General features: G+C 37.5%; 1 protein-coding gene across 9 annotated transcripts in view; it reads right to left on the reverse strand.

The window, feature by feature from the left end:
- Positions 1 to 12,798, reverse strand: part of ANKS1B (ankyrin repeat and sterile alpha motif domain containing 1B) — a 1,292,741-nt gene that overhangs the window by 486,698 nt on the left and 793,245 nt on the right. For 7 of the 9 annotated variants that reach the window (XM_058308588.2, XM_058308587.2, XM_058308585.2 and 4 more), the window contains exons 13-14: positions 5,560 to 6,149; positions 3,830 to 3,902 (exon numbers count right to left, since the gene is read on the reverse strand). In XM_058308588.2, coding sequence (XP_058164571.1) covers positions 3,830 to 3,902; positions 5,560 to 6,149 — 663 coding nt within the window. The remainder of the gene's footprint in view (positions 1 to 3,829; positions 3,903 to 5,559; positions 6,150 to 12,798) is intronic. The other 2 variants (XM_058308590.2, XM_058308586.2) reach the window with 1 other exon arrangement.

Below are 12,798 nucleotides of genomic sequence, written 5' to 3' on the forward strand. Positions count from 1 at the left end.
CTCTCTGGGATCAGCTCCTTTGTTTTCTGCACAAGGTCAGCAGTACACTATGAGGCTATCTAGGCTTTGCCTTTCTCCACAAGGTCAGCTGTAGACTATCAGGCAAATAGCTCTGTCTCTCTCCCTGGGGTTTCTGCTATGTCTACGGAGCTGTCTCTATTCCTCTGTGTTCTTCTCCTGAGTCTTTACTTCCTGGGCTCCAACTCCAATAGCAAAACTTCAACATCAAAATCTCCAACCCTGTCCTTTGCCATGTCTTTTATCTGTGAGTCCCTACCTACCAAGGGGCTACTGACATGGCCCAATCAAAGCCCTAATCATAATTTAATCATGTCCAGGTACAGACCAGTTTATAAACATAATCCAATATCTATTTTTGGAATTCATAACTATATCTACTGCTATACTTCCATATCAATAAAAAATCTGCATCTCCACAACTTTCCTGAAATTATTCTGTAGGCCTGTCTGAAAGAACGCTATAGCTATATACATTACTAGGATGGTTTTTGGGTCTTGGAAATGTCTTCAACATTCAACAGCGCTTATGTGTGAGATACCAGACTTCCATTCAATCCCAGTGGGGACTGTCTGTGATACTACATATATGCACACCATTTTGAGACTTCTTTCATGCTTTTGCAGTAGTCAAAGTCTAAAGCAAATATACATATTAGAAAAAAAGTTTGATTTAAAAAAAAAGTTATCAGTTAATATGGGGCCTAACCAGGTTAGAATAGGACAAATTCTTACTTGTCTTGGCATAGGAGAAATGAGCAAGGTGCTCTTTCAATGGTCTCATTTAAACCTGTATACTCTTTTTAGTAATTGTCACCAAAGATCATAATGTTACTTCTCAGTCACCCAGACTCAGTGTACCATAAGGGAGTCATTCCACAACTTTCCTGTGCTTAGAAATCATTTGGAATGCTTGATTCAAAGACAGATTGGTCAGGTCCCACCCCCAGAGATTCTGAGTTAGTTGTGTGGGGCCCAAAAATCGGTAGTTTTCACAGAAGTGACTCTGATGCAGGTGGTCTGGGACCATGTTTTGAAAAAAGCTCCTTTAGGACAGAAGTTGCAATGATGCATAGTCCATTCAGTTTCATATCAACAGAAAATTACAAAGGTCATGAGATTTGGGGCTCTTACATAGTTTTTCAAATATTATCGACTGAGAATGATGCATAGCTTGCCAGGTCTGCTATAACAGACCTCACAAACTGGTTGGCTTAACATCGGGAATTTATATTATCTCACAGTTTTGGAGGTAAAAGTTCAAATTCAAGGCATCAGCCAGGTCACACTTCCTCCCTGAAGTCTGTAGCATCCTGGAGCTGTCTTGCTGCAATCCTTGGGGTTCCTTGGCTTGTAGCTCTGCCTCCCGTCATGTGATGGGCAATTTCTGGTTTCTACTGACTGAACTGTATCTGAATTTCCTCTTTTTGTAAGGCCTCTAGTAACACAGATAAAGACTCACCCTGATTCAAGTTGGCTACACCTTGGTTAAGTCCTATTTACAGATGGGTTAATATCCACAGGATCACATATAAGATTAAGAGCATGCCCTTTGTTCAGTTACATAATTCAAAGACCACAAATGTTAAAATGAATCACTAGAACTGGGTTTCCTTTTGGCTTTGGTATGATTTTGTCATGAAATTCCCACACTTTTCTACTGCTCGACCTGAAGTTATTATATTGTGGGCCCAACTGTGGGAGCTCCAGGCATATCTGGTGTCCCCTAAGTAATATAAATGACCCTGAATCCAGTACAAATAACCAGTAGGAGAAAACCAATAGATCTAGATCTAATATGGAAATTGAATCCTTAAATAAAAATAGGAATGGAGAGAATATGGTGGGACAAAGAGGCAAAAAGTTTGTGGAGGTTAGTGGCTGGGAAAGAAGAAACTGTCTCACTCCCATTTTCTCAGACAGGCAAACTGGCTCCTATGTTGTGCTCCAGTTTCACCAGCAACCCTGCTGAATGACAACTGGACCTGCTTATAAAGCTCCAACATTTCCAGGACTCTCAGTACCTAGGCAACTGTTTGTGAGTGTCGACTGCTAAAGAGCACCTAGTCTTCCTAGTCCCATCTTTGGGTAGAATGCCATCCTCTTATTGTCCTGCTACTTCTCTGATGAGTTATGCACTTTTGCAACCACTGCTGAGATTAGGGTAAGACAGGTGAGGATTAGATCCTTCTTGATTGAAATGTAAATAGCTTGTTCATTATGGAGTTTTGGGGCATTCATTTTGATTTTAAAATAATGCATTAGAATATTATTTATCTTGATGACTGAGATTTTTGGCCCCCCCATTAATTTTACTTCCTAGGCAAGTTCCTCACCTGCCTCAACTTAGTCCTGGTCATGCTGATCAGTAAAAGTTCATGAAGCCCAACAGCAGTTTATCCTCTCATATATTTAGACATCTCTCTTATAGAATTTAATCTTATCAACTGTACCAAAATATAAGCTTATTATATTTATAATAATATAATTATAGTTAACAGTAATATTGTAATATTTTTGCAGCAATGGAAAGAAGCTATACTATATCGATTCTAAGGATCAGTGAGGGGGCATATAAGGGAATATGGGATTTTTCCTTTTGGAGTAATGAAAACATTCTAAAATTCACTGAAGTGATAACAGCACAAGTCTGTGATGAAACTGAGAGCCAATAAGTGTACAGTTTGGCTGGATTTTACAAGACATGGGACCATATAACACAGTGAACTCCATGGTAGTTGATGGACTGTGGTTAACACTACAATTATGAGAATGTTCTCTCATGAACTATGCAAATATACAACACTAATTCATGGTGTTAATAATAGGGTGGTTTGTGGGAAAAATATACCAAATGTAAGCTGTGGCTTATAGTTAGCAGTAGTATTACGATAATGTTCCTTCATCAATTGTGTAACAATTGTTACATGACATCATTGTGTAACAAATGTTCCACAACAATGTAAGGTATTGGTGGTGGGGTGATGTATGGGAATCCTGAATGGTATGCATAAATGCTTTGTAAAATCACAACTTCTCTAATAAAAAAAAGACAAAACTTTAAACATGAGATCTCTCAAAATTACCTCTTATAACTCCAAATTCGATAGACATATTTAACCTATATCTCTACTTCATGGCGAGGTATCAATAGAAATGGAAGCCAAGTTTTTTTATCCATTCCAGCAAAGCAGTTTCTCTAGTATGAATATCACTATTATTTATAGGTATTTAACATCATCCATTAGTATTAAGCAAAAAGTCTTCCAAGTAATTTTCAAATGGGCTTCTACTCCAAGCTTTCATTTTAGAGAAGAAAATAATATATTTTGAAGGTAATATATTAAATAGTAAAAGAAAATCTATTTTGAGACACTCTGCAAGGTACTACGGGATACAAGAAGATGAGTAACACAGTTTTTACCATATTGGAGATTTACAACTTAGAGGTTGCTAATCAATTTGGCCAGGATGAATGGATAATTTCACTGAATGAGAAATAATAGTACATTAAGTCAAAAGGTTCTACAACACTTTGAAGTGCTTCATACTGAGCTCCACATACTGAAACTCAATTAATGACAACTGGCATAGTAAAATAGAACATGGAAAGAAATATCTCAATTTACTAAATTAGTAGATTTATAATTGACATTGTTTTTAGGTCATGGTTGTTTGATCTGAGAATGGAAGCAAATAATTTGTAGCTATTATTATGATAAAAAGTGAAATTATCTAAAGATTGCTATTATTTTCTAGCTAGTTCTTAAGCAAATTTATTCATTATTTTCTAGAGGATAGGTTTTCTTACTTTTGGTCTCACCATTCATCTCTTCAAGTTCACTGTTGATTCCAACATCTATGGAATTCATTATTTTGTCAATCTATGGAAACAAAAAGCACATAAATTAATTATTAATTCACTTTTAGAACTGCATTTAAAAATAATTTTCATGTCAGAATTACATATATATATTTTTTCTTGGTATTGTTACCATTACCACAATTAAGATACCAACAGAGAAAGATTTAAAGGGAAGAAGACATCTTTTGAATTGCTTTTAAAAATATATATGATGTTCTCCTTTCTTATACTTCTAAAACCAGCTCAACTTTTCTCTGTATTTTTTGCAATAAATTTTGTTTGTAGGTGAGATGGGTCAGTAAGTGAGAACTGTGTATCTTTTAATCAAAGAGGGTGGGGGAAGAGTAAGTGTACGTAATGAAGTCTATGTGAAGGGGTAGGTTTCAGTCTCTGGCCATGGCATTGAAAGCAAGTTCTAACCAAATGGTTTAACCAGTCACAAGCTGATTTGTGGCATCTAATCACAAGAATTTAGGCACAGAAACAACTTAATTCTAAGAGATTAGTTGAATGTTAATTCTTCTTGTCTTGTTCCAAAAAGGATTTCAGACATTATTCACAGAGGCAATAAATAAAAGAAATGGATAGACCCAAATAAATGATCAATATAACAATATAGAATTTATAGGAGGGTATGACTGTCTATACTATAGTTTTTTATGATTTAATCCCTCTCATCACCATCCCAGAATCCTAAGTAAGGCAGCAAGTTTCAGAAAGGACAATGAGCATTACTTAAATGCCCCATTTTTTTTCACAGTCAAACAGATGCAGAGAGATGAAGTGATCTTCCCAAACAGTTCAATTCAGAATGTTAATATCAGAACCGTTTTCATTTCTACTTCTCAGAATACTGTACAACCTATTGTGCCACAATACCTAATCCAACTGGCCACAATACTTTGAGAAACAAAATATGACATATTAGAATGAAATACTGAGGGACAGTGTAGTCCATTCTTTGGAGAAATTAAAGAAAATACAAGACACTATTATTTTATGATATGGTCCTCCTAAAGGACAAAGGATGGGAATTCATAACCTTGAAAGGGCACTTACTTTCTGAATAATTCTATGAAATTAAGGACTTTGGCTTTAAGTAGAGCTTAACTGGTTGATAGTCAACTCCAACATATATTTTTTCTTTAATGTCTCTCTGATAGTTGCAAAAGAGAAGTATCAAATGGTACATGTTTATTGTATACCACTTGGAGAAGAACAAGGATCACTCTGTGCTTACTATTAAATTATGATTATCATATTATATTCTGAAAATATTAGATAATTTAAGGAAGGAAGATGAGCTAGTAAAGAGTTTAGCAAGTAGCAAAATGACATTGAGCAGCAAAGATACGAAGGTTTTTCTCAATTTGTCAGCTGCAATGCTTGGTAGGATAAAATGTGAACATTCATCTATAACTCATAGCTAGTTATTACTTCTGCTTGATATCAATTTCTATGGAAACAATAGGCTTCCCCACATGTGTGGAATTGTGAGTGCTCTATTGCACTCACTGTGAAATTACCATGCATTGCCCCTAGAAGCTTTTCCTTACAGTTGGAGCTGTATGAGCTTATTTTTTGCCTCTGAAACATTTGAAAAGCTGAAAATGCCTCCCCCAAGCCTCCCTCAATTCCAAGATCTTAAACAAAGAAGAAGAAAAATCAAGGCTTACTTCTTCCCATTCGGAAGTGAAGGATGGTGTTCTTTCTGAATTCCCTTTAGAACTGTGTTCAGCAGTTGAAGATTCACTCCAGTTAACTCTTGATGTTTTCTCATTTGAAGGGTAGGCAATGAGATCTGAATCCGATTTAGAGACATTTTTTGATAAATGCATATCAATCAGAGCCTTGGGCAATGACCTTATTCTCCCTAGAGTACAAGCTCTCTCCACAAATCCCCCTGTATTCACAACCCACTGGTCCCCATTTCGGGATCCAGTCCTGGTTGTTCTTGTGCCAACAATGGTGTGGTTTTCGAGTTGGTTGCTTTTTTTGTGAAAAATTGTTCTACTGACCACTTTTGGTTTAATTTTCTTTACCACAGGTTCTGAGTTACTTTCTTTTGGAGGTTGCTTGAAAGGCAAAGGACTATTTGCCAAACTGACTTCGTCTTGTTCCACTGTACGTTGATCTCTTTTCCCATAGAGATGAAATGGATTTTCAGGAGACTCACAGGCTGGAGATGATCCATGGAGGAGGCCTGCAAATTGCCCAGGATCATATTCCTTTGGGGGATCGAGATCCTCCTGTTGAGAGAGGTCATCTGCAAAAAGAGAGGAAGGGCATCAGTATGCTTGTTTAAAAGACTTCCCCAAACTCTGATACAACAACAGCATCCTTCCAAACTTGTACAATATCCAGACATTTGATTTCTTGCTACATCATGATACCCTCACTTAATGACATACTTATGACCCTACAGGGCCATGTATAAAATGAATTCGTATATGCATATCAAGTCTTCCTGATATACCCTGGAGATGCATTTCAAAAACATGAATTAGATATAAATTAAATAATTGCATAGCTTATTCCCTTGACCCCAAAGTGTATTTTTTATATTGGGAGAACTTAGTTTATGAAAGATTTTCTTAAAGTGAGTCATCCATCCCCAAATTCTCATAATAAATGAATCATTGCATATCAGTCAAGTTCATCTATAAGGACATCTTTCTGTCCTCTTCTCAGCAAATAAATTAAATGAAATGTAATACAATTATATGCAATTTAAGTTTAATAGTCCTGATAGTGTTACTTTAAATATAAAGTTAAGGAAAATTCTACATGGATTATATGATTTAGGCAAAAAAAGGATTCATTCAGGTTTTACATAGGCAAACAATGCCATCTATATCACTAAAAAGTGAGACTTTAACACAAAAACTTATGCTTATTATCACAAAACTATCTTCTTTCTTCATTCAAGCAGCATTAGTTCTTTTTACATTTCCTCAGATCTTTGAAAATGTAATGCAGAGAAGAGACCAAAGAATAATTTTTATTACTTCAGATTTTTCTCTAAGATAAAACAGAAGTTTTCTGTGAGATTTAAAATATACCATGGTTTTCTATGATTAGCTTAAACTGTTTTTTAAATATATGCTGTATAAAAGCAGTGACAAAGCATTAAACAAGGTAACTCAGTTTACTTTTTTTGAGTGATTATTTGAATTCATATAAGCCAAATATTTGCCAAAATCAAAAGTTAAATTATCTGATAAACCAATAACCCACCCTTCTGAAATAATTAAGTATAGTCAATGTGGTACATAATGACAACAAATCCAAAGTACATTTCCTGATTCACACTTTAAAGAAATTAATTAGTGTTATAAACCCCCCAAACTGAAATTTTTATAAATGAACATTTAACTGGTATTTGCTATTTACTAGGCACTGAAGTAGGAGTTTTATTTACATAATTTCATTTTATCCTTAGAACAATCCTGTGAAGTGATTAATAATAATCATGATTTACTGATAGACTAAGATCTAGCCTGAATAATGAATTCCCATGTTTTTAACCATTTGGTAACCACAATGATCTCAATGGATATTTGTGCAGAGGATGTTATGGACAAATGTACCCTCTTTATTGAGGTTTGGCCCAAAGTCGGTATACTGTATTTTCCTTGGAGCTGTTAAAGGTAGGTATCTCCTCACTTTCCAAATCTCCAGACATCACCTCAATCCCTAATTAATTTTCCAAACAGAAGATATTTTTCTACCTGGAACTTTCACACCAGTATCCTGCCATAGAAGAAAGAAGAGTGACAAGAAGAGAGGCATCAAAAAGTGAAACAGTCTGTACCCATTCAGCACTATTTATAATCACTTTAATCTTCCTGCTAAAAAATCCCATGGCTTCCTAAAATAGCAGCATGATGTTCTTGATAACTCTGTTTTGTTCTTGGCTCACAACAGAGACCCTTCTTGGAGTATAATAGTGGGTAAAGAGTGGGACAAGGAAATTTTGAACTCCCTTTATAGGTTAGAGTGGATAATTAAAACTAGACCTCCATACATCCATTTTTTGAGACATCAACATTAATACTCGGGCAGCTCACCAATGTTGCTGAAGTTTCCCCAGCTAGAAAGTGGCCAAACTGAGATTCAAACCAAGGTTACTCAGATTCCAACATCCATTGTCCTGGAAAATACATTATTATTAAGAGAAAAGGACAATTTTGAGTTGGTTAATTCAGAGCACAAGGAAGTAGGCTCTTTCTGGGGAGGATCATATTTCTCCTGTTCATTACTGTTTTGTGCACAATGACTTGCAGGTAGGCATGTAGCAAATAGATATTAAGTACATGAATAAATAAATGTTTGAAGAAATGAATGATATTTGATTGTCAGTGGTATTTTTATGGCCTACTATCTCTGGAATTTGGGAAAAGTGGACTAAAAGCATTAGAGTAATTATATTTCATGAAGAAAAGCCAACACTAAGAGAAAATAGAACCCCAACATTCTATTTCAATATGGTTTCTTTTCTTTTCTCTCTAGGCTACTTGGATGCCCTATAGTGCTTTACAACATAAGCAGGTTGGTATGGGATGGCAACAATGAGTGTGTAATATAGTAGGAAGAAAGAGTTCTGCAATAAGTATTTGAAAGGAAAATTGAAAATAATTTCTAACTCAAAGCGTTTCTGACCATGTTCGTTTTCTTTTTTTAATTTTTATTTTTCATTGAACTTATTGGTATAGAATATTTAATAGTATTTTCTTTTTTTTCTTCTTTATTTTCTTTTAAATGTTACTCTCAAAAAATAGGAGGTCTCCATATACCCCCCACCCCACCCATGCCACCCGTCCCACATCATCAAACTCTTCCATCATTGTGGCACATCCACTGCACCCGGCGAATATATTATGGTGAACTGCTGCAGCACATGGAGAGTGGTCCACATTGCAGTCCACACTCTCCCCCAGTCCACCCAGTGGGCCACGACAGGACATACAACATCCAGCATCTGTCCCTGCAGCACCACCTAGGACAACTCCAAATCCTGAAAATGTCCCTAAACCATATCTCTTCTTCCCTCTCCCAACTATCAGCAGCCACTGTGGCCACCCTCTCCACATCACTACTACAATTTCTTCCCTTACTAATCACAATAGTTCCCTAGCAGAACACCAGTAAGTCCACTCCAATCCATACTCTATTCTTCTGTCTTGTGGACCTAGGATGGCTATGTCCAGTCCCCGTCTACATCAAGAGGGGGTTTGGATTCCACATGGATGATGTATGCAATTCTCCTGCTTGCAGCTGTAGGCACTCTTGGCTCCCTGGTGTGGTGGTTGACCTTCTTCACCTCCCTGTCAGCTGGCCAGGGTAAGTCCAAGAAACCAGAGGGTAGGAGCTGCAAGTCTACTGAGGCCCAGGGCCTGGCCATCACATGGACAATCCCGAGATTCCCGAGGTCTCCTGAGTATACACCAACCTAAACACCAACCACAGATCTGGTAAAAGTGACAGAAGAGGCATGTGTAGAAAGGTTATATCTGAGTCCAACTCCATCACACTCGAACACAAACTCCAAAATAGGACCAACTGACATGTCCCTGAACTCCAGAGCCATCTGCCTTGACCATAGAACCTGTGGGTTGCTGCAGCCCTCAGGAGAACCAGCACCTGGGTGTCCATCTACCTTGGCTGTCTCTGGTACTCTGCTGAGGCATGCATAAGCATCACCCCCGATGACCTCCCGACTCTTTTTTGGAGACTCTTAGCCATATCAACTCACTTGTCCTTTCCATTTCCCCTTTTTTATCCAAAGTCAAAAAGCAGTTTTTAACACCTGATATTACATGTAGGCAGAGATATTCTGCCAGTCTGAGCTGACCTCTTTGTTCATGGTCTTTTTGTAGTTACATCATCAGCTGGTGCTTGGTGGTAATCCCTCAGTGCCAGGGAGGCTTATCCCTGGGAGTCATGTCCCATGCTGGGGGGAAGGCAGTGCATTGATATGCTGAATTTGGCTTAGAAAGTGGCCACATTTGAGCAACATGGAGGCTCTCAGGAGGTAACTCCTAGGCACCCCACAGCTATAGGCCTCGTTCATATTTCAGGCACACAGGCTCATAATGGGAGACATCAGTATCAAGGACTCACTGTTGAACCATCCATCTTTATTGGTCTTTGCCATTGCACTTGAAGGATTGTTGTTGTTTCATTGGGGAATGTGATAGAGCTCCTCTGGTCAGGAATTCAGCTCTCCCATCTGTCGTTTCCAACTGAAACTACTACAGAAAATATCCAAAGTTTTCTATGTACCCTGTATACATGCCCTGGAGAACTCCCTCCCAACCATGTGCAGCCCACCAATGACACCCCACACAAGTGCTCCTCCCCTGCCATAGTTGAACCTCTCTGTAGTCCAAAACTTCTTCAAAAAGGAAGCCCAATATATTGCCAGGTTCCCTTAACAGAAAAATGGAATATAGTGATGGGTTTAAAGGTTATATATAGAATACATAGAAATTTAGAAAAATTAAATAAAGGAAAAGTAAATTGGGGTATCAAAGAAATGAAAAAATGAAAAAATGAAAAAGCTTTGTTTTTGACATTTTGCCTTTCATCACTGCTACAGGTGTTGCCTTGTATGTACGGTGGCAAGGCAATTTCTTCCTACCTTCTTTCTTTCTTTCTTTTTTCCTGATTATTAAGTTTCTCTTGACATAAGTTTTAGGCCACAGTAATTCACATATAAAATATATGGTATTCCCACATATCCAACATCAAACTCTTTGTCCCTTCCCCAACAGTGATCTTTTTACATGTTCATATTATATTTGCTGCAGCTAATGTACAGATTTTGAAATGATAGCTTTCAAACATGGTTCCATTTGGGTTTACATTATGGTTTATATTTTAGACTATACAATTTTCTAAATTTTTAGTTATCTTATATTTTACATTATGGCTTACATTTTAGCCTATAGACTTTTATACATTTTTGATGTAATTTAACATGACCTATATCCATCATGGCATGATCTTGTGGAACACTTCCATTGATCCACAATTACCCTGATTCTATGTATTCAACACTTCTTTCCCCCTCCCCTCAGGACCCACCATGACAATCAATCTTCATTACTTGAGGGACCATATTCAGAGATACTTGCAAAAATGTTGAGGGCTTCATATACTTGACAGCCCTAACCCAATGGGAGCCACTGATTCTCTCAAGATATACAATTCCCTCTGTTTGAGAACATCAGTCCTCCCCAGGATGTGGGTACACCTTCATTCTTACTGTATGTGTCTCCACTCAATGATATAATCCACTATGACAAAATGAGCACTCACACACTCCCCAGAAGCTTGCCCTGTGTCAGATGCCCCCCCCTTAAGCATCCCAAACAGGCAACCTTCCATATTACATTCTCTAAAGAGTTTTCTCTGCACCACAATTTCAACCACATACCTGACAATCTCCCATGATCAAATGTCCCCCTCACCCTCTCCCCAATTTCTTGGACATCCTCCCATTCTTGTGCCCCTATAGCCCACGCAGCCCCACCCTAAGCTATCCCTATGTCCCCATTTTATCCCTTCCCTGTACAAATACTTACCTCCAGCTTATCATAGATTTCACCCAAGTAGCTGTCAGCTCACAACCTTCCTCTACCCTCCAACTACCTTAAATTTATCATCCAGTCTCTAGCTCTCTGAGACAGCTTGGTTTACTTATTTCATATCAGAGAGGTCATGTAGTATTTGTCCTTCAATGCCTGGGTTGCTTCACTCAACATAAGGTTTTCAAGATTCATCCACTTTATTCCATGTGTTTGTACTGTATTTGTTCTTATAGCTGAGTAGTATTCCATTGTATGTTTATACCACATTTTATTTATCCATTCATCTGTTGATGGGCATTTCGGTTGATTCCAACTTTTGGCAATAGTGAATAGTGCTGCTATGAACATTGGTGAGCATAATCAGTTTGTGACCTTGTTTTCAGATCTTCTGGGTATATACCCAGCAGTGGAATTGTTGGGTCATATGGAAAATCTATAGCTAGTTTTTTGAGAAACTGCCAAACTGTCCTCTAGAATGGCTGGATCCTTCTGCATTCTCACCAGCAGTGGATGAGTGTTCCCATTCCTCCACATCCTCTCCAACAATTGTAGTCCTCTGATTTTTTTATTGCTGCCAGTAAGATGGTATCTCATTGTTGTTTTGATTTGCATTTCCCTAATAGCTAGGGATTTTGAGCATTTTTTCATGTGTTTTTTAGCTATTTGTATATCATCTTTGGAGAAATGTCTGTTCAAATTTTTTTTCCCATTTTTAAAATGGGCTGTTTGTCTTTTTATTTTCAAGATACAGGAGTTCTTTAGATATGCAAGATATAAGTCTCCTATCAGATATATGGTTACCAAATGTTTTCTCCCATTGCATAGGCTCTCTTTTCACTTTCCTGACAAACTCCTTTGAGGTGCAGAAGGCTTTAATTTTGAGGAAGTCCCATTTATCTATTTGTTCTTTTGCTGCTCGTGCTTTTGGTGTGAAGTTCATGAAGCCATTTCCTATTACAAGGTCCTGTAGATGCTTCCCTACTTTGCTTTCCAAGGTCTTTATGGTCTTGGGTCTTATATTTAGATCTTTGATCCTTCTTGAGTTGATTTTTGTATAAGGTGTCAGTTGGTAATCCTCTTTCATTCTTTTACATATGGATATCCAGTTCTCCAGGCATCATTTGTTGAAGAGGCCATTCTCTCCCAGTTGAGAGGGTTTGGTGGCCTTGTCAAATACCATATGGCTGTATATATGAGGATCTATATCAGAACTCTCAATTTGGTTTCATTGGTCAGTATGTCTATCCTTGTGCCAATACCATGTTGTTTTCACTACTGTAGCTTTGTAGTATGTTTTGAAGTCAGGTAGTGTGATTCCTC

This window comes from Dasypus novemcinctus, chromosome 12 (genome assembly GCF_030445035.2).
Source record: "Dasypus novemcinctus isolate mDasNov1 chromosome 12, mDasNov1.1.hap2, whole genome shotgun sequence".
NCBI classification, from domain to species: domain Eukaryota; kingdom Metazoa; phylum Chordata; class Mammalia; order Cingulata; family Dasypodidae; genus Dasypus; species Dasypus novemcinctus.